The sequence below is a fragment of the Rhineura floridana genome, chromosome 4, assembly GCF_030035675.1.
Source record: "Rhineura floridana isolate rRhiFlo1 chromosome 4, rRhiFlo1.hap2, whole genome shotgun sequence".
Lineage (NCBI taxonomy): Eukaryota > Metazoa > Chordata > Lepidosauria > Squamata > Rhineuridae > Rhineura > Rhineura floridana.
This window is the reverse complement of record NC_084483.1, coordinates 93786637-93808333: the sequence shown is the minus strand read 5'-3', so window position 1 is coordinate 93808333 and position 21697 is coordinate 93786637. Positions and strand designations below refer to the sequence as shown.

Here is a 21697-nt window from a genome sequence, read left to right as displayed (position 1 = left end):
GGGCTCCTGGGGGGTTGTCAGAAGAGGATTCAAATGGCTGGCAGAGGGAGGAGGGAGGAACTTACCCTCTGTGGAGCGAAGCCGAAACAGAGGACATGCCAGAGATAGGGTCGCCTAGCAATGGGGAGCCTGAGAGCCTTGAAGTTTTAGAATCCCCCCCAGACATTCCCAGGCCCTCCCTTCTCCGCAGCTCAGAGCAAGAGGGAGGGCTGATCACAGCAGAAAGGCGGAGAGATGGTTTACCCTCAGCTCCTCCTTTATCACCCATAGGGGAATCGGACACTTCAGAAGAGGAGGAGGTGATGCCTCCCCCCTCACCACGCACATGCAGACGGTTGAAAAGACAGGAGAGAAGGGGGGGAAGGCGGGCAGTACCTGAGGGGGAGTTAAGGAGGAGCAAAAGGTTGCGCGCCCGTTTAGCCCCTTCTTAAAGAACAGGCGGGAAGCAGCCCCTTGCTCTGTCAACTTTCTCCCAATGTCGCAGGACCTGTATCCCTGTATTGCTTCATGAGAAAGCGCAGTCTTTGTTGGACATTACTCTAATAAAACACGAATTAACTACAACCTCTGGTCTGGTTCCTGAGTCGCATCCTGGGCCTGACAGCTTGACAGAGCCACCTAAATCACCCTCAACGCTCTCTTCACTTGACTGGGACAAGATGTCAAAGGGAGCAGCGGGGGGGACGAACCCCACTTCTGAGACGGAAGAAGTGAAACTCTTGAGGACTAAGGTAGCTGAATTGCAGAAGGATGTCCAAGCCCTGCTAGCAGCAGTCAAGGCGCTGAAGACGGATAATCAAACCTTGAAGGCCACGATAGACCAGATGCAAACAGCCCCTCCAGCTGCCGCAGTAAAGGTTCCCATTGGATTGCCCCCAAAATACGCGGGACAAAGTGATCAGTTGGCAACTTTCGTGGCTCAATGTGAGTTATATCTGGATGTCAGGCACATGGAGTTTCCAGACGATGGGGCTAAAGTGGCCTTCGTGATTAGCCTCCTGGAGGGAGAAGCTGCAAAATGGGTGACTCCGTATCTCGTGAGAAAAGATACTGTCTTAAGAAGGTACAGAGGATTTATACAGGAGATGACCGAGATGTTCCAAGACCCGCAAAGAGCTGAAACAGTAGCGCGGCAACTAGGCGCTCTGAAGCAAGCTAAAGGGACTGTTTCCGAGTACACTAACGCTTTTAAAATTCTGTCCCAGGAAACTGGTTACAATGACGCCGCCCTGATGTTTATGTACCGGAGTGGATTAAATGCTGAAATCCTGGATGAGTTGGCCAGGACCTCCCCCCCCCGCTGACCTACCAGGGCTCATCCGGCTATGCCTACAGATAGATCACCGGATGGAAGGAAGGCGCCTGGAAAGGAAGCAGGAGGTCCCGAGATACTCAGCCTCGGCATCTCGCAACAAGACCCTTCCCTCTGCAGGAATGGCAGGTAATGCAGCTGAGGGACAGGGAGGGGCTAGGCCAAGACTGTCGGAAGAAGAAAAGGAAAGACGCCGCCGAGAACGTTTATGCTTTTATTGTTCAAAGCCGGGCCATGTGGCCAGAGACTGTGGACTGAAAGGGGGGAAAGACGAGCCATCGGGAAACTAGAACACCCAGTCCACGTGCAGGCCGGTGGACTGGGGGCAGCGTTGTATAAAGGCCCCCCAACGATCCAACCTCCCTCAAAGGGGGTGTTGGTCTTGCCTATTCGGATTACAACTTCCAGAGGAGTGGTGTTTAATTAAACTGCCTTAATTGACAGTGGAGCCTCCACAAATTTTATTGATGTAAAGTTAGTCAAGCGTCATGGAATTTCCCGGTGGAAACTGAACGCTCCCCTAGCTGTGGAGACTATCGATGGGAGACCCCTGAAGTCAGGAGGGGTGACACAAGCCACGGAGGAAGTGAAACTTCAAATCTCCGGGCACGAAGAGTTCATTTCGCTATACGTGTCAGATCTCTCGAACTTTGAGGTGATTCTGGGAATGCCCTGGCTAGCAAAGCATGAACCCACAATAAGTTGGAAGGAGGCGGTGGTGTGGTTCACCTCACAGTATTGCCAGGAGAACTGTCAACCTGAAGGAATCAAGAACACCTTAGCGGGGGCAGTGCAAGAGATCGAGCAAGTGACCCTGCCGCCAAAGTATGAAGAATTCAAAGATGTGTTTGATGAAAAGGAGGCAGAGACTTAACACCCCCACCGCCCTTACGACTGTGCGATTGATCTAGTGCCAGGAGCTGTCGGAAGGCAGAGCTGGGGTCCCAATCCCGGGGAGCTGGATCCCGGAGAGTTGGGAGAAGAGTATTTGGATGGATGGCAGAGGGAAGGGGGAGGAACTTCCCCCCTTTGGAGCGAAGACGAAACAGAGGAACTGCCAGTGATAAGGTCGCTTAGCAACGGGGAGCCTGAGCCCTCCCTGGACATTCTCACGCCTCCCCCTCTTTCAGGCTCAGAGCAAGAGGGGAAAGAGGGAGGGCTGCTCACAGCCGAAAAGCGGGGAGGCAGTTTACCATCAGCCCCTCCCCTATCCCCCATCCTGGAATCGGAAACTTCAGAAGAGGAGGGGGTGATGCTTCCCCCCTCACCACGTACATGCAGACAGCTGAAAAGACAGGAGAGAAGGGAGGAAGGTGGGCAGTACCTGAGGGGCAGTTAAGGAGGAGCGAAAGATTGCGCGCCCGTTTGGCCCCTTCTTAAAGAACAGGCGGGAAAAAGTCCCTTGCTCTGTCAACTTTCTCCCAATGCCACAGGACTTGTATCCCTGTATTGCTTCATGAGAAAACGCAGTCTTTGTTTGGACATTACCCTAATAAAACACGAATTAACTACAATCGTTGGTCTGGTTCCTGAGTCACATCCTGGGCCTGACAGCTTGACAGAGCCACCTAAATCACCCTCAACGCTCTCTTCACTTGACTGGGACAAGATGTCAAAGGGAGCAGCGGGGGGGACGAACCCCACTTCTGAGACGGAAGAAGTGGAACTCTTGAGGACTAAGGTAGCTGATTTGCAGAAGGATGTTCAAGCCCTGCTAGCAGCAGTCAAGGCGCTGAAGACGGATAATCAAACCTTGAAGGCCACGATAGACCAGATGCGAACAGCCCCTCCAGGTGCCGTAGTAAAGGTTCCCATTGGATTGCCCCCAAAATACGCGGGACAAAGTGATCAGTTGGCAACCTTCGTGGCTCAATGTGAGTTATATCTGGATGTCAGGCACATGGAATTTCCAGACGATGGGGCTAAAGTAGCTTTCGTGATTAGCCTCCTGGAGGGAGAAGCTGCAAAATGGGTGACTCCGTATCTCGTGAGAAAGGATACTGTCTTAGAAAGGTACAGAGGATTTATACAGGAGATGACCGAGATGTTCCAAGTCCCGCAAAGGGCTGAAACAGTAGCGCGGCAACTAGGCGCTCTGAAGCAAGCTAAAGGGACTGTTTCCGAGTACACTAACGCTTTTAAAATTCTGTCCCAGGAAACTGGTTACAATGACGCCGCCCTGATGTTTATGTACCGGAGTGGATTAAATGCTGAAATCCTGGATGAGTTGGCCAGGACCTCCCCCCCGCTGACCTACCAGGGCTCATCCGGCTATGCCTACAGATAGATCACCGGATGGAAGGAAGGCGCCTGGAAAGGAAGCAGGAGGTCCCGAGATACTCAGCCTCGGCATCCCGCAACAAGACCCTTCCCACTGCAGGGATGGCAGGTAATGCAACTGAGGGACAGGGAGGGGCTAGGCCAAGACTGTCGGAAGAAGAAAAGGAAAGACGATGCTGGGAACGTTTATGCTTTTATTGTTCAAAGCCGGGCCATGTGGCCAGAGACTGTGGACTGAAAGGGGGGAAAGACGAGCCGTCGGGAAACTAGAACACCCAGTCCACGTGCAGGCCGGTGGACTGGGGGCAGCGTTGTATAAAGGCCCCCCAACGATCCAACCTCCCTCAAAGGGGGTGTTGGTCTTGCCTATTCGGATTACAACTTCCAGAGGAGTGGTGTTTAATTCCACTGCCTTAATTGACAGTGGAGCCTCCACAAATATTATTGATGCAAAGTTAGTCAAGCGTCATGGAATTTCCCGGTGGAAACTGGACGCTCCCCTAGCTGTGGAGACTATCAATGGGAGACCCCTGAAGTCAGGGGGGGTGACACAAGCCACGGAGGAAGTGAAACTTCAAATCCCTGGGCATGAAGAGTTCATTTCGCTATACGTGTCAGATCTCTCGAACTTTGAGGTGATTCTGGGAATGCCCTGGCTAGCAAAGCATGAACCCAAAATAAGTTGGAAGGAGGCGGTGGTGTGGTTCACCTCACAGTATTGCCAGGAGAACTGTCAACCTGAAGGAATCAAGAACACCCTAGCGGGGGAAGTGCAAGAGATCGAGCAAGTGACCCTGCCGCCAAAGTATGAAGAATTCAAAGATGTGTTTGATGAAAAAGAGGCAGAGACTTTACCCCCACACCGCCCTTACGACTGTGCGATTGACCTAGTGCCAGGAGCCAGCATCCCATCAGGGAGAATCTACTCTGTCACAGAGAATGAGAGGGAGGCCCTGAAGGAATTCCTGGATAAAAACCTGAGGCGAGGATTCATACGCCCCTCACAATCCCTTGCTGGAGGGCCACTATTGTTTGTGAAAAAGAAGGGGGGGACTCAGACCCTGTAACGACTATCGCGCATTGAACCAGATCACCATCCCCAACAGCTACCCGCTGCCCCTGATCTCAGAGTTGCTGGACCGACTGCGCTCTGCAAAAATCTTCACGAAGTTGGATTTGAGAGGAGCGTACAATCTGATCAGAATGAAGGAGGGAGATGAATGGAAAACAGGATTCTTGACCGCTTACAGACAGTATGAATACCTGGTCATGCCGTTCGGGCTTTGTGGAAGGCCAGGAATTTTTCAAAAATTCATGAACGACGTGTTTAGAGACTTGTTGCACACATATGTAATCTGTTACTTAGATGATATCCTGGTGTTCTCAAAGAACCAGGAAGACCACGACCAGCATGTGAAGACGGTGTTGAAGAGACTGAGAGAAAATCACCTGTATGCTAAATTAGAGAAATGTGGATTTGACCTCAAGTCTCTAGACTTCCTTGGATATCGAATCTCAGCGGAAGGCGTGGAGATGGACCCAGGGAAAGTAAGCTGCATATTGGACTGGGGCCAACCTGTCACCAAAAAGGATGTACAACGGTTTTTGGGGTTTGCCAATTATTACAGAAAGTTCATTCCAGGGTTTTCCAAATTAACAGCTCCTCTGACTGACTGTTTAAGGGGGAAGAAGAAGTTTCAATGGACAGAGAACGCCACCGAGGCCTTTGAGGAGCTGAAGAGAAAGTTTGCTACTGAGCCCATTCTGCACTTTGCTGATCCGAACCGCCCTTTCGTAGTGGAAGCAGATGCTTCAGATTTTGCCATCGGGGAGGTCCTGCTACAATTAGACCAAGAAGGGAAGGAGCTGCACCCCTGTGCGTACTTCTCTCGGAAGTTAAAGCCTGCAGAGAAGAACTACACAGTTTGGGAGAAGGAGCTGCTGGCCATCAAGGACTCTTTTGAAAACTGGAGACAATACCTAGAGGGGACCTCTCATCGAATTGAAGTGCGCTCCGACCACAAGAATCTTGAAAGCCTCCAAACCGCCAGAAAGCTGAACCAGAGACAGATAAGATGGTCCCAGTTCTTCACTAGGTTTAACTTCCAGATTACTTACCATGCCCAAGCCAAAAACCAGAGAGTGGATGCCTTATCCAGACAGCCACAATACAAAGAAAGTGAATCCGAGGACCAGCCTCAGTACGTAATCCCGCCAGAGAAATTAACGTTGGGAGTATGCCAGCCTTCATGGGAAGAGGAACTCAAAAAGGCACAACAAGAAGATGCAGACATGCTAAAATATCAGCAGGAGACGGGACAAGGTCAAGACTCAGAAGTAACCTTTCACCGGACAAATGGACTGTTATGGTTCAAAACCGCCAGATATGTGCCAGAAGGGGAATTAAGGCTCAGAATCCTACGCCAGTGTCATGATTCCATCACAGCGGGACACTTTGGGATTTACAAGACCATTCAGAACGTGGCCAAGGACTTCTGGTGGCCTAAAATGCGTCGGGATATTGAGAGTTATGTAAAGTCCTGCTCTGTCTGTCTGCGGACAAAAACACAAACAGGGACACCAGCAGGACTGTTACAACCGTTGCCTGTCCCACACGAACCCTGGAAGGACCTCTCCATGGATTTTATAACTGATCTACCCAAGTCCCAAGGAATGACAGTCATCTTAGTAGTGGTGGATCTACTTACCAAAATGGCACACTTTCTTCCTTGTGCAGGGGCCTTAGAGGCTAAAGAAACGGCCAAGTTATTCATAAAAGAAGTCTACCGGCTGCATGGATTGCCAAACAGCGTAGTCTCAGACCGAGGAACTCAGTTCACAGCCAAATTTTGGAGAGCAATGTGGAAACAGTTGCAGACGGAATTAAAACTCTCCTCCGCCCATCACCCCCAGACAGATGGGCAGACGGAACGCTTGAACGCCGTTTTGGAAAGATATTTACGAAGTTATGTGTCCTATCAACAGACTGACTGGGTATCATATTTGCATTTTGCAGAGTTCGCCTACAACAATTCTCTGCACTCCAGCACTCAACAAACCCCGTTCTTCGCTAATTATGGATTCCATCCTAAAGTCTTTCCAAGCAGCTCAGAAGGAGTGCTGGTACCGGCAGCTGAGAACTTCCTTAAGGAATTGCAAGCGGCGCAACAGACACTGAAACAGCAGTTAAACGAAACCAAAACGGAGTACAAGCGAGTTGCTGATCTGCACAGGAAGGAGGGCCCCCTCCTTCAACCAGGAGACCAGGTATGGCTGTCCACCCGCTTCCTCCAGATGCCGGGCAAATGTAGAAAATTACAAGACAAGAGGGTGGGTCCTTTCAAAATAGAAACTCAAATTAATCCCGTGGCGTACCGACTGAAGCTGCCTGACACGTTTAAAATACATCCTGTGTTCCATCGATCCCTCTTAACGAAAGCCGCCCCTCCCAGTGAGTTACGGCCGGAGGAACCTCCCGGAGCTCCACTCCTGGTAAATGAGCAGCTTGAGTTTGAAGTTGAGGAGATCTTAGATTCCAGGATCAGACGCCACAAGCTGCAGTACTTAATTCACTGGAAAGGCTATGGGGTGGCTGACAGATCATGGGAAGATGCAGCTGATGTGCATGCTCCAGAATTGGTAAAACTTTTCCATCAATGTTTTCCCCACTGTCCCAAGCCAGACAAGGGGAGGGGGGCACAGCCTGGGAGAGGGGATGGTGTCGGAAGGCAGAGCTGGGGTCCCAATCCCGGGGAGCTGGATCCCGGAGAGTTGGGAGAAGAGTATTCGGATGGATGGCAGAGGGAAGGGGGAGGAACCTCCCCCCTTTGGAGCGAAGACGAAACAGAGGAAATGCCAGTGATAAGGTCGCTTAGCAACGGGGAGCCTGAGCCCTCCCTGGACATTCTCACGCCTCCCCCTCTTTCAGGCTCAGAGCAAGAGGGGAAAGAGGGAGGGCTGCTCACAGCCAAAAAGCCCGGAGGCAGTTTACCATCAGCCCCTCCCCTATCCCCCATCCTGGAATCGGAAACTTCAGAAGAGGAGGGGGTGATGCTTCCCCCCTCACCGCGCACACGCAGACAGCTGAAAAGACAGGAGAGAAGGGGGGGAAGGTGGGCAGTACCTGAGGGGCAGTTAAGGAGGAGCGAAAGATTGCACGCCCGTTTGGCCCCTTCTTAAAGAACAGGCGGGAAGAAGTCCCTTGCTCTGTCAACTTTCTCCCAATGCCGCAGGACCTGCATCCCTGTATTGCTTCATGAGAATACGCAGTCTTTGTTTGGACATTATCCTAAAAAAACACGAATTAACTACAGCCGTTGGTCTGGTTTCTGAGTCACATCCTGGGCCTGACAGGAGCCAGCATTCCATCAGGGAGAATCTACTCTCTCACAGAGATTGAGAGGGAGGCCCTGAAGGAATTCCTGGATAAAAACCTGAGACGAGGATTCATACGCCCCTCACAATCCCCTGCTGGAGCGCCACTATTGTTTGTGAAGAAGAAGGGGGGGGGACTCAGACCCTGTAACGACTATCGCGCATTGAACCAGATCACCATCCCCAACAGCTACCCGCTGCCCCTGATCTCAGAGTTGTTGGACCTACTGCACTCTGCAAAAATCTTCACGAAGTTGGATTTGAGAGGAGCGTACAATCTGATCAGGATGAAGCAGGGAGATGAATGGAAAACAGGGTTCTTGACCGCTTACGGACAGTATGAATACCTGGTCATGCCGTTCGGGCTTTGTGGAAGGCCAGGAATTTTTCAAAAATTCATGAACAACGTGTTTAGAGACTTGTTGGACACATATGTAATCTGTTACTTAGATGATATCCTGGTGTTCTCAAAGAACCAGGAAGACCACGACCAGCATGTGAAGACGGTGTTGCAGAGACTGAGAGAAAATCACCTGTATGCTAAATTAGAGAAATGTGGATTTGACCTCAAGTCTCTAGACTTCCTTGGATATCGAATCTCAGCGGAAGGCGTGGAGATGGACCCAGGGAAAGTAAGCTGCATATTGGACTGGGGCCAACCTGTCACCAAAAAGGATGTACAACGGTTTTTGGGGTTTGCCAATTATTACAGAAAGTTCATTCCAGGGTTTTCCAAATTGACAGCTCCTCTGACTGACTGTTTAAGGGGAAAGAAGAAGTTTCAATGGACAGAGAATGCCACCCAGGCCTTTGAGGAGCTGAAGAGAAGGTTCGCTTCCGAGCCCATTCTGCACTTTGCTGACCCGACCCGCCCTTTCATCGTGGAAGCAGATGCTTCAGATTTTGCTATCGGGGGGGTCCTTCTGCAATTAGACCAAGAAGGAAAGGAGCTGCACCCCTGTGCGTACTTCTCTCGGAAGTTAAAGCCTGCAGAGAAGAATTACACAGTTTGGGAGAAGGAGCTGCTGGCCATCAAGGACTCTTTTGAAAACTGGAGACAATACCTAGAGGGGGGCCCTCATCAGATCGAAATGCACTCCGACCACAAGAACCTGGAAAGCCTCCAAACTGCCAGAAAGCTGAACCAGAGACAAATAAGATGGTCCAAGTTCTTCACCAGGTTTAACTTCAAGATCACTTACCAAGCCCAAGCCAAAAACCAGAGAGCTGATGCCTTATCCAGACAGCCACAATACAAAGAAAGTGAATCTGAGGACCAGCCTCAGTACGTGATCCCGCCAGTGAAATTAATGTTGGGATCATGCCAGTCTTCGTGGGAAGAGGAACTCAAAAAGGCACAACAAGAAGATGCAGACGTACTAAAATATGGGCAGGAGACGGGACAAAGTCAAGACTCAGAAGTAACCTTTCACTGGAGGAATGGACTATTATGGTTCAAAACAGCCAGATATGTGCCAAAAGGAGAATTAAGGCTCAGAATCCTACGCCAGTGCCATGATTCCATCACAGCGGGATACTTTGGGATTTACAAGACCATTCAGAACGTGGCCAAGGACTTCTGGTGGCCTAAAATGCGTAGGGATAATGAAAGCTATGTAAAGTCCTGTTCTGTCTGTCTGCGGACAAAAACACAAACAGGAAAACCAGCAGGACTGTTACAACCACTACCTGTCCCACATGAACCCTGGAAGGATCTCTCCATGGATTTTATAACTGATCTACCCAAATCCCAAGGAATGACAGCCGTTTTAGTCGTGGTAGATCTACTCACCAAAATGACGCATTTCCTCCCTTGTGCAGGGGCCTTAGAGGCTAAGGAAACGGCCAAGTTATTCATCAAAGAAGTCTACCGACTGCATGGGTTGCCAAACAGCGTAGTCTCAGACCGAGGAACTCAGTTCACAGCCAAATTTTGGAGAGCAATGTGGAAACAGTTGCAGACGGAATTAAAACTCTCCTCCGCCCATCACCCCCAGACAGATGGGCAGACGGAACGCTTGAACGCCGTTTTGGAAAGATATTTACGAAGTTATGTGTCCTATCAACAGACTGACTGGGTATCATATTTGCATTTTGCAGAGTTCGCCTACAACAATTCTCTACACTCCAGCACTCAACAAACCCCATTCTTCACGAATTTTGGATTCCATCCTAAAGTCTTTCCAAGCAGCTCAGAAGGAATGCTGGTACCGGCAGCTGAGGACTTCCTAAAAGAATTGCAAGCGGTGCAACAAACACTGAAACAGCAGTTAAACGAAGCCAAAACAGAGTACAAGCGAGTTGCTGACCTGCACAGGAAGGAGGGCCCCCCCCCTTCAACCAGGAGACCAGGTATGGCTGTCCACCCGTTTCCTCCAGATGCCGGGCAAATGTAGAAAATTACAAGACAAAAGGGTCCTTTTGAAATAGAAACTCAAATTAATCCCGTGGCGTACCGGCTGAAGCTACCTGACACGTTTAAAATGCATCCTGTGTTTCATCGATTCCTCTTGACGAAAGCTGCCCCTCCCAGTGAGCTGCGGCCGGAGGAGCCTCCTGGGTCCCCACTCCTGATAAATGAGCAGCTTGAGTTTGAAGTTGAGGAAATCTTGGATTCCAGGATCAGACGCCACAAGCTGCAGTATTTGATTCACTGGAAGGGCTATGGAGTGGCTGACAGATCATGGGAAAATGCAGATGATGTGCATGCTCCAGAGTTAGTAAAACTTTTCCATCAACGTTTTCCTCACCGCCCCAAGCCAGAGAGGGGGAGGGGGGCACAGCTTGAGAAGGGGGATGGTGTCGGGAGGATGAGCTGGGCTCCTGGGGGGTTGTCAGAAGAGGATTCAAATGGCTGGCAGAGGGAGGAGGGAGGAACTTACCCTCTGTGGAGCGAAGCTGAAACAGAGGACATGCCAGAGATAGGGTCGCCTAGCAACGGGGAGCCTGAGAGCCTTGAAGTTTTAGAATCCCCCCCAGACATTCCCAGGCCCTCCCTTCTCCGCAGCTCAGAGCAAGAGGGAGGGCTGATCACAGCAGAAAGGCAGAGAGATGGTTTACCCTCAGCTCCTCCTTTATCACCCATAGGGGAATCGGACACTTCAGAAGAGGAGGAGGTGATGCCTCCCCCCTCACCACGCACACGCAGACGGTTGAAAAGACAGGAGAGAAGGGGGGGAAGGCGGGCAGTACCTGAGGGGGAGTTAAGGAGGAGCAAAAGGTTGCGCGCCCGTTTAGCCCCTTCTTAAAGAACAGGCGGGAAGCAGCCCCTTGCTCTGTCAACTTTCTCCCAATGTCGCAGGACCTGTATCCCTGTATTGCTTCATGAGAAAGCGCATTCTTTGTTGGACATTACTCTAATAAAACACGAATTAACTACAACCTCTGGTCTGGTTCCTGAGTCGCATCCTGGGCCTGACACCTATTCAGGATCCCCTCTGCTCACCCCATATGGGCAGGGAGCTAGAAAAGGTGCGCTAAACATAGTCTGCCTCATCTCTCTCTCTGACTGGATTACCACGTCCAGTGGGGTCACCACTTAGCAGTTGCAAAAGACAATTGAACTTTGGAACATGGAATATACGGACATTGCTGGACAATACATATAGTGAATGTCCTGAAAGCAGGACTGCTGTCATCGCGAGGGAGTTGAGACATTTTAATATTGTCATAGCAGCACTCCAAGAAACTCGAAGAGCAGGAGAAGGACAACTGAAGGAAGAAAAAGGAGGTTATACCTTCTTCTGGAAAGGACTGCCTGAACAAGAACGATGAATACATGGAGTAGGCTTTGCTATTAAAAATAATCTTGTGAAGCTCTTGTCCGAAGTTCCTATTGGCATTAATGAACGACTCTCAACTCTGGTTAAAACTTGCCCCAAACCAGCAGGTCAAGTGCTTATGCACCAACATTAGATGCTGATGAAGACATCAAGGAAAATTTTTATAACCAGCTGGACACCATCTTATCAGAGATACCTAAGGAGGATAAAATTATCCTCTTGGGTGATTTCAGTGCAAGAGTTGGCGTGATTTCAAATTATGGCTAGAAACCATCGGGAAAGAAGGAGTTGGCAACAGCAACCTGAATGGAATTCTACTTCTGACTAAATGTGCAGAGCATAATCTTGTTATTGCAAACACACTCTTTCACCAGAAAAATAAATTTAAAACATCATGGAAGTACCCTCAATCAAAACACTGGCAACTCCTGGATTACGTAGTTGTCCGTGCCAGAGATCATCGTGATGTACTCCTCACTAGGGCCATGACGAGTGCTGATGACTGCTGGACAGATCACCGATTAATTTGATCCACTATGGCCATTAATATTGTTCCTCAATGTAGGCTACAAGGAAGGAAACTAAGGCGTAAAATGAATATCCATGCCCTTCAAGATCCTATTAAGGGAGCCTGCTTTCGAACAACTCTCAAGAAACATCTACTGACGGAACTCCCTGAAAATGTCGAGGAACACTAGGTTAAACTGAAGACATCCATTATTGCAGCATGTGAACAAACGATTGGATACCAAACTAAGAAACATCAGGATTGGTTTGATGAGAATGATAGTGAGATTGAACATATCATTGACAAGAAAAGGAAAGCCTTCCAGATATGGCAGAAAGACATTAACTGTGCTAAAAAAAAAAAATCTATGCTGGTGCAAAGGCTGAGGTCCAAAGAAGAACTAGAGAACTTAAGAACGCCTGGTGGATGAAGAAAGCTCAAGAAATCCAGCACTTTGCAGATGCTCACGATGCACAGGGCTTTTTTAATGCCACAAAGGCCATCTATGAACCAACAAATTATGGTACAAATCCCTGATGTTCAGTGGATGGTACCAAACTTCTTAAGGATAAAGAGTCTATTGCACTGCACTGGAAAGAGCATTACCACAACCTCCTTAATCGTAACTCTATTGTGGCTGGTGAGGTCTTTTTGCAAATTCTACAACAACAAACTAGAGACGAGCTTGCAGTATCCCCTAATTTGGATGAAGTCAGTAAAGCCATCAATCAAATGAAGAACAACAAAGCTAGTGGATTTGATGGGATTCCTGCTGAAGTCTTTAAAGAAGGTGGGCCTGAACTTACACAACAACTTCATAAACTCATCAAAAAAATCTGGATGAGGGAGGAGATCCCAGAAGACTTTAGGGACACCATGATTATCACCCTTTTTAAGAAGGGTGATAGAACAGATTGTGGGAACTATCAAGGTATCTTTCTTCCTGCTACCACAGGTAAAATCCTTTCAGGATCCTCGCAAGTCACCTCCTACTAATCTCAGAGGATGTTCTCCCTGAATCTCAAAATGGTTTCCGCCCTTCCAGGGGGACAGTGGACATGATTTTCACTGCATGACAGCTTCAAGAAAAATGCCGGGAGCAGAATTGACCTTTACATATGGCACTTATTGATCTGACTAAGGCCTTTGACACTGTGAATTGAACTGCTGTCTGGACCATCCTTCTGAAAACTGGATGCCCTGATAAATTTGGGAATATTTTGCAACTCCTTCATGACAACATAACAGCGACAATTTTGGATAACAATGGCTTTTAGAGCGATCCATTCAGAGTCGGATCAGGTATAAAACAGGGATGCGTCATTGCTCCTACCTTATTTGCTACCTTCATTGCTATGATTCTACAACTCGAGGGGAAACTTCCTACTGGTATGGAAATCATATGTCGAACAGATGGAAAGCATTTTAGTCTCAGTAGGCTGAAAGCAAAAAGTAAGGTAATGTCAAACTCTGTCGTAGAACTTCAATATGCCGATGATACTGTGGTCTCCACACATTCAGAGAAAGATCTTAAAACTATCCTAAATGTCTCTGCATAAGCATATGGAAAGCTTGGGCTCTCATTTAATATTAAAAAACCCAAAGTGCTTCATCAACAGGTGCGAACTAGTCCCTCTGTAGAACCATCAATCCAGCTTAATGATGTGATGCTGGAAAACTTTGATCACTTCCCCTAACTTGGCAGCCATCTCTCTGTGAAAGTTGACATCGAGGCTGAAATTCAACATCGTCTGAACTCCGCGAGTGCTGCATTCTCCCAAATGAAGCATAGAGTGTTTGAGGATAGGGATATTTGCAGGGAGACCAAAATGCTTATTTACAAACCCATTGTACTACCAACCTTACTGTACGCCTGTGAAACATGGACCATTTACAAATGCCACTCCCAACTTCTTGAAAGATTCCAACAATGCTGCCTCCGGAAAATTCTGCAAATTACTTGGGAAGACAGATGGACTAATGTTAGCATTTTGGAAGAAGCAAAGACTACCAGTGTTGAAACAATGATCCTTCAAGATCAACTTTGCTGGACTGGCCAAGTTGTTCGAATCACCGTCTTCCAAAGCAGCTACTTTACTCCCAGCTTAAGGATGGAAAACGGAATATCGGTGGACAGCAAAAGAGGTTTAAAGATGTTCTTAAAGCAAATCTTAAAAAATGTAACATGAGCATTGAGAACTGAACGTCCCAAATGGAGGTCGGCTATTATCAAAGGTGCTATGGACTTTGAAGAAGCACGAGTACAGGGCGAAAGGGACAAACGAGCTAAGTAGAAGGCACGTCAAGCAAATCCTCATCGTGACCATCTTCCATCTGGAAACCTATGTCCTCACTGTGGGAGGCTGTGTGGATCCAGAATTGGCCTCCACAGTCACTTACGGACCCACTGTTAAAGACCTCATCTTGGAAGACAATCTTACTTGGCCATGAGTGATTGCCAATGATGTAGCATACACTACAGTAGTGTTATCATGTTGAGTACTGAACATGGGCCTATCATTATGGTTTTAACAATAGTGCCCCCAAATGGGAGCCCAGAATTTAACAAATGAATATTCATGTTCCTTGATAGTTTAAAGTCATCTGTAGTTTGGGAAGATGGCAGGAGGGGTGTCAAAGAAAGAGTCTGGCGCTAGTTGGTAGCTTGAAAGAGAGTTGAGTGCTGTGCCAGGTAGAACATCTCAGGGTACATAGGATTTGTCTTTGGAAACATGATGCAGGAATAGCAGATTTGCCATCTGCTATAGGAGTATCAATTTACTTCTAGCAAGCTCTGCTTTTTATTTGTAAATAAAACAAAGAATACTAAGATGCCACATGTTCCATAGGCACTCTCACCCAAAGGACATTATCTCCTGTAGCATTGCCCTTGAAACTTCTTCCCCTATGATGCAGGGAGAGCACCTAGCAGTACTTTGGACTTGACTTGCTATCACTGCCATACAGACTGAAAAGCCAACCTCTACTCCTCACCAAAATAAGCTTCCTTATTTGTCTTAAAGACAGTTCTCTTTTGTTCCATGTTCTTTACCAAGTGAACAACCGTTTCTTTGCTTACTTTGGCTTTGCATTTGGTTTCTTTACATTTTATTGGGAATATATGTGTACACATGGAATATAGACTGCTGCTCACTCACTCATACCACAGTTACTTGGCTGATGACAACTGAAGAAAGAGCTGCCAAATATCTTTGTAGGTTAATTTCAAAAACACAGCTCTCTTATTTCAGAATCCACACCTCCATAGAATTATATACCACACACACGTATATCATACCAACGTAAACTGTCTTAATTTACTGAAGAGTTTTATAGTTCATGTGGGTAGAATTGATGGCAAATTTTATTGCACATAAATCATGAGGGGTGTTTCATCCCTTCTTTCAATTGCATGTTTAAACATTAATTAATTCCCTGTTTGCCCACACAAATTAGCATATTCTTTAGTGCTGTGATCATTCTTTGTATAATAAATACTGATCATGAATGAGTTTTCAACCCCATATCAGTTTTCTAATGTTAGAAAGATGATATTCTTACCTGAAAGGAATTTGGATTTATTAAGCAAACAGTATTATAAATTTAGTTTAGTAGATTTCATTTTTACGATTAACTGTGGGACCTTGCGAAAGACCAAATGCACAGAAATAGATAATTTATTCTAGCTGAATACCATATGTGGAGACTACTGGAAAGCTTTTGTTATAATATGAACGCTGTTTGAGAACAGTCTCTGGAGACAGTATCAGATGCCTGAGAGGGATGTTCAAATAACCTTCCAAAGTGAGGGCGTCATCAGAAAACCAGGTGGGGGTGACGGTTTGGAATCTCTCGCAACAAATGATCAAATATAGGTGGGAGCAGCCTGGGAACACAGTCCAACCTGCTGCTGGGGCCACTCAAACCATAGCTGCAGACAAAGTGGAAGCTCACAAACATGATGCGAGGACAGGAGGAAGATGCTTATTACAGAGCTATAAGCCATTTATTTTGTCTATGGAACTCAGTTTTTTGTTGTTATTATGTGCCTTCAAATCGATTACAACTTATTGCAACCCTAGGAATCAGCGACCTCCAACAGCATCTGTCATAAACCAAACTCTTCAGATCTTGTAAGTTCAGGTCTGTGGCTTCCTTTATGGAATCCATTCATCTCTTGTTTGGCCTTCCTCTTTTTCTACTCCCTTCTGTTTTTCCCAGCATTATTGTCTTTTCTAGTGAATCATGTCTTCTCATGATGTGTCCAAAGTAGGATAACCTCAGTTTCATCATTTTAGCTTCTAGTGGTAGTTCTGGTTTAATTTTTTCTAACACCCAATTATTTGTCTTTTTTGCAGTCCATGGTATGTATAAAGCTCTCCTCCAACACCACATTTCAAATGAGTTGATTTTTCTCTTATCCACTTTTTTCACTGTTCAACTTTCACATCCATATATAAAGACTGGGAATACCATGGTCTGAATGATCCTGACTTTAGTGTTCATTGATACATCTTTGCATTTGAAGACCTTTTCTAGTTCTCTCAGAGCTGCCCTACCCAGTCCTAGCCTTCTTCTGATTTCTTGACTATTGTCTCCATTTTGGTTAATGACTGTGCTGAGGTATTGATAATCCTTGACAAGTTCAATATCCTTGTTGTCAACTTTAAAGTTACATAAATCTTCTGTTGTCATTACTTTAGTCTTTTTGATGTTCAGCTGCAATCCTGCTTTTGTGCTTTCCTGTTTAACTTTCGTCAGCATTCGTTTCAAATCATTACTTGTTTCTGCTAGTAGTATGGTATCCTCTGCATATCTTAAATTATTGATATTTCTCCCTCCAATTTTCACACCTTCTTCATCTTGGTCGAATCCCACTTTCCGTATATGTTCTGCTTATAGATTAAACAAATAGGATGATAAAATAAACTCCTGTCCTACACCCTTTCCGACTGGGAACCAGTTGGTTTCTCCATATTCTGTCCTTACAGTAGCCTCTTGTCCAGAGTATAGGTTGCTCATCAGGACAATCAGATGCTGTGGCACCCCCATTTATTTATTTATTGTATTTATATACCGCCCCATAGCCGAAGCTCTCTGGGCGGTTTACATTTCTTTTAAAGCATTCCATAGTTTTTCATGATCTTCTACACAATCAAAAGCTTTGCTGTATTCTTTAAAAACAAACTCTCCCCTCTTACTGCGCATGCGTCCACTGCCGAAGGGTTTTAAATTATCACTCTGAAGTGTGCAGTGTTGTTTGTTTTTTTAAAAAAAGCCCCTTTCCGAGGTTCTGAAAGGGGCGGGGCCTGAAGGACGGCAGCCGGAAATGACGCCACGTGCACGGCGTAAACAGTTTGGCGAGACCCTGGTAACGGAGTGTTCGCTTCTGTGTGGCCGAGAGCTGTAGGGGGTGGCGGCGGTGGCGGCTGCTAGGGTAGCAACAGTCGGCGTCGCTTGCCTGCTAGGTGTTTTTCCCCCTTCTCTGCGAGGCTAGCGGCGGGAGGGAGGGGGAGCCCTGTGGGGGCAGCAAGACGGCGGGGGGCGCTCCGCTCTGGCTCCCCCTCCCCTCGCGGGACCTAGAAAAGGGGCCCGAGGGGAGCGCGGCTCCCGGAGGAAAAGGCGCCGCTGTGAGGGAAGACCGCAGACGGGGATGGAATCCTCTGAGGACCAGCAAACGGGACTGCGCTTACCTCAGTAGAAGCGGAGCTAATAGTTTTCGAGCAGCCGTATCCTTTTCTCCCTCACCTGGACTGAAGGGCAAGGAAGGGAGGGTGTCTGCTGGTCGTCGTGCTCCTCCTCTCTTTCTCCCACCGACCCACCCACCCCAGTAGGAAAATGGTGCAAAAGGACCTAGCGTGACAAATCAGGCCGGGAGGGGGGACACGTTGTGAGTGCCAGGTGCTGTAAGAGAGGATGTAGTAGGGGGGACTGGGGGAGGTGAAGAAGTAGTTTGACTTGCCCACCCTCCTTCCCTTCTCTTCCCCTCCTCCTCGCCACAGCCACCAGCTTTCCATCACTCTCCTTGTCTTCTTCCTCCGCCTCCAACCCTCTCCCACCCACCCCCGTTTTTCTGTCACTCTTGCCCCTCTCCTCCGGGTGCTTGGCAGAGCAGTTGACCGGGGTGGGGAAGATGGCGACACCAGGGATGAGCTGGCAGCAGCACTACTACAGCAGCAGCGCCTCGGGGAGCGCTGGAAAATTCACCGCCTCCACTTCTTCAGCTACCTCCTCCCAGCTTGGCATGGAATATAATCAAGATCTTCATCTCAAAATGAGCAAGAAAATAGCTCAGCTCACCAAGGTAGGAGGGCACCCTCCATCCTCTAAGCCATCCCCCCTCTTGTTCCCATATAGACCGTTCTCTTGCTCCCACATTTTTTAAAATTGCAGTTTTCCTAACCTTAAAAAGTGTGTTTAAAATATTGCATGGGATGCAGAGAGTAAAGTCTCAGTTGTGCTGTCTGCTTAAATTTGTCAAAATTCCTTTAAGAAAAGTCTGCATTAATTTCACAATGGCTGTCGTCACTTTTTTTGCACAATCCCTTAAGAGAGGATGGGTTGTCTCTAGTGTTATACTTTCTTCAGATCTGCTTAACAGAAGAAATCTATAGCAATACTAATATCTATCATTGTGTCATTCTAAGCGTAAAAAGTAACATCTATCCACAGGGCAGTATTTTTATGGAGCAAAGGCAACAATCCTATGCATAGTCACTTGCTAATCAACTCCATTGAAAACAACAATTCTTACTTATGAGTAAACAGGCTTAGGATCAGTCTGTGTGTTTGCTTTTTCTATTCTTGGAATCTAGTTATGCATAGTACAGTGTCTTAATTGCTGTTCTGTTTTTAGCTTGTAAGTGTACTTGGTGCTTTCATTTATGCAAGCAGTAACTTTTTTTCCGCTTCTGTTGTATCATTCCTTTTGCATAATTCTACAGAATGAATCACTCTAGATTAATTTCAGTGGCGGTTTAAAATGCTAAAAACTTTTTTAAAGCCTATCTTTTAACAAGTACTTCAGTAGTGCTATTCATGAAAATTTCATAGCAGTTTACAAAATGTAAAACAATAAAATAATGCAATTTAAATGAAAGATCCAAAAAAAGAAAGAAAAGCAGCAGTATAGCAAAAACTGAGTGTTCAAAGGAATAGATGGGGCGGTATTCAACTAAATAATTGTGTGAGCGGAACAACTTCCACTTGTTCAATGAGACTTCCCCCTTCCCCCCAGTGTGTCCCTTATGCAGTTGAATTGCCTGCATTTGGGGAAATTGCAGTGGTCAATGGATGAGCCTCATCCTGGAAAATCTCCATGATCAAGGTATCTCCCCTTCCACTTGCTCAGTGGACTTCCCCCTCCCTTCTTCCTCTCCAGGATTGGTTGACACACCCTGCACTGTCACCAAATCTGTCCTGGAGGGCTGGGAAAAAACCCAGAACAGACTTAGGAGGCGCACAGAGGGAGGGAAGTGGGAGAACATTCTGTTGTGTAAGGAGAAATCCTTATGCTGATAGAATGTTCCCCTTAGTGCTACGTTGAATACAGCCCTTAGTTCTCAAGGGCTGACTGAAACGAAGTTTTTACCTGCCTTCAGAAACCCAGCAGGGAGGAGGCTATGTTAACTTTTCTTAGGGGTGCTACAAAAAAGGTCCTGCCTGTCTTTAGACTGTCTTTTAAGGTAGAATCCAGAGCAGGACCTCTTTAGAAGATCCTAAGTAATGCATATTTACCATCAGCACTTGAGATACAACTAGTGAGATAATCCATAATTCCAGACTTCTTGTTCAAGTGTACTTTTCTGGCATGTTGTAAATATTTTAGTACAAATATGTTGTGCTACAAGTAAACCCCAGCTGAACAGCAGCATAGCTTAACAGAGCAGAGGAGTCACTGCTGCATCTGCAAACCTGCTGGTCATGCTGGCTGGGATGGAATGCCAGGGGGCAAGTCAAATCACTATGCCAAGTTGGAACTGGTACAGCATTCGGGCCCAATGATGCCCTGTGATCCTGAGCTGGTTCAGCTTATCCCCATCCCTGGAAATACCCTGTTTTACAGTTATCTTCAGGGATTCCTACCAGCTACTCTTCTGACTCCCCACATATTTGGCAGATAGAACAGGAAGCTTCCCACCAATGAAGTGACACTGGTGTCACTCTGTGGGCAGAAGCTATCTGGGCAGAGGGACACCTCTGTCCATTCCAGTACCCTGCCTCCAACACAAAGGGAGTGGGTTTGCAGCCTTAGACTTGATAATGTGTTGCCTGAGACCACCAGGTGCATCATGTAGCTATGTAGGTTATGAGTTCAGACTCAAATGGATCCTGTCAAGATATGTATTTATCATACATATATACTCATCAAAGGACCAGGACTGTTTTTCACTTCTTGTCGGTTGTATAGTCCCAAACCTGAGGTTTCTGCTACACAATGCATCAAAAGGCCCTGTGTTGTAATGTGTTGTCCATGGCTACCCAGTGCATTTTGAAGCTGTGTAGATACCAGGATCTGCCAAAGTAAACATGTAATTCTTCATGATATCACACTGGTTTTTGACAGGCATATGTGTGTGTTTTGTACACCATACCAGCTGGTTCTTGTGTGAAAATACCTTAAATAAACAGTATCAAAATTGGTAGATCAGGCTGTGCTATAGCTTTGAGTTTTGTTGTAATATATGTAGTAGAACTTGCTTCCTGAAATAATGTATTGTACAGTTAGTGCCTATAGACTTTGGTATGAAAGCACAAAAAGTTTGGGAAAGGAAAGATATAGAAATTGATTTGTACTCTAAAGCAAGTAATCCTGTCCTTTAGCTTTATTTATAGATGGTGGTTTAATGAACTGCAAAACTCTTTCCCAGAAAAAAAAGAATGTTCATGCTGTCCAGAGCCCATTTGATAGATTTAGGGATGGATTAAAGTGCACGTTTATCAGCCTCTGTAAATGTATACAGTATTAGTTCTGTTCGTTCAAAACGCTGTGTCAAGTTTGTTTTATGCTGATAAAGCTGGGAAGGGCTTGGTCATGTTAGGTAACTGTGCTTGAAAAAGTGGGAGACTGATGGTGATTTGGAGTAATAGTAGTATCTATATTATAATGGACATGCTGACTTTTGTGTGTATATGGAAGATAATTTTTGCCCCTAATGAAACAATATGCTTATGTGCATTCCACTGGCAACTGATTGCTCTGGAGACTCTTTATATTTGTAGAAATATTGTTAAAGATAATTAATCAAGCCTATAGAAGAGCAAGCCTTGCCGAAGCAGAACCAACATGCTTTCTGCAAAGGTACGTTCACTAATTTAACAGAGTTCTTTGAGAGTGTCAACAAGCATATAGATAGAGGTGATCCAGTGAACATAGTGTTCTTGGACTTTCAAAAAGCTTTTGACAAGGTACCTCACCAAAGACTCCTGAGTAAGCTTAGC

General features: G+C 46.7%; 1 protein-coding gene across 4 annotated transcripts in view; it reads left to right on the top strand.

The window, feature by feature from the left end:
• The first annotated feature begins 17539 nt into the window (after positions 1-17539).
• The window catches only part of FAM184A (family with sequence similarity 184 member A), a 140700-nt gene continuing 136542 nt past the window's right edge, over positions 17540-21697 (top strand). For all 4 annotated transcript variants that reach the window (XR_009762232.1, XM_061623716.1, XM_061623715.1 and 1 more), the window contains exon 1: positions 17540-18560. Coding sequence is in view for 3 of the 4 variants with exons in the window: in XM_061623716.1 (XP_061479700.1) it covers positions 18390-18560 (171 nt within the window). In the remaining variant the exon portion in view is untranslated. The remainder of the gene's footprint in view (positions 18561-21697) is intronic.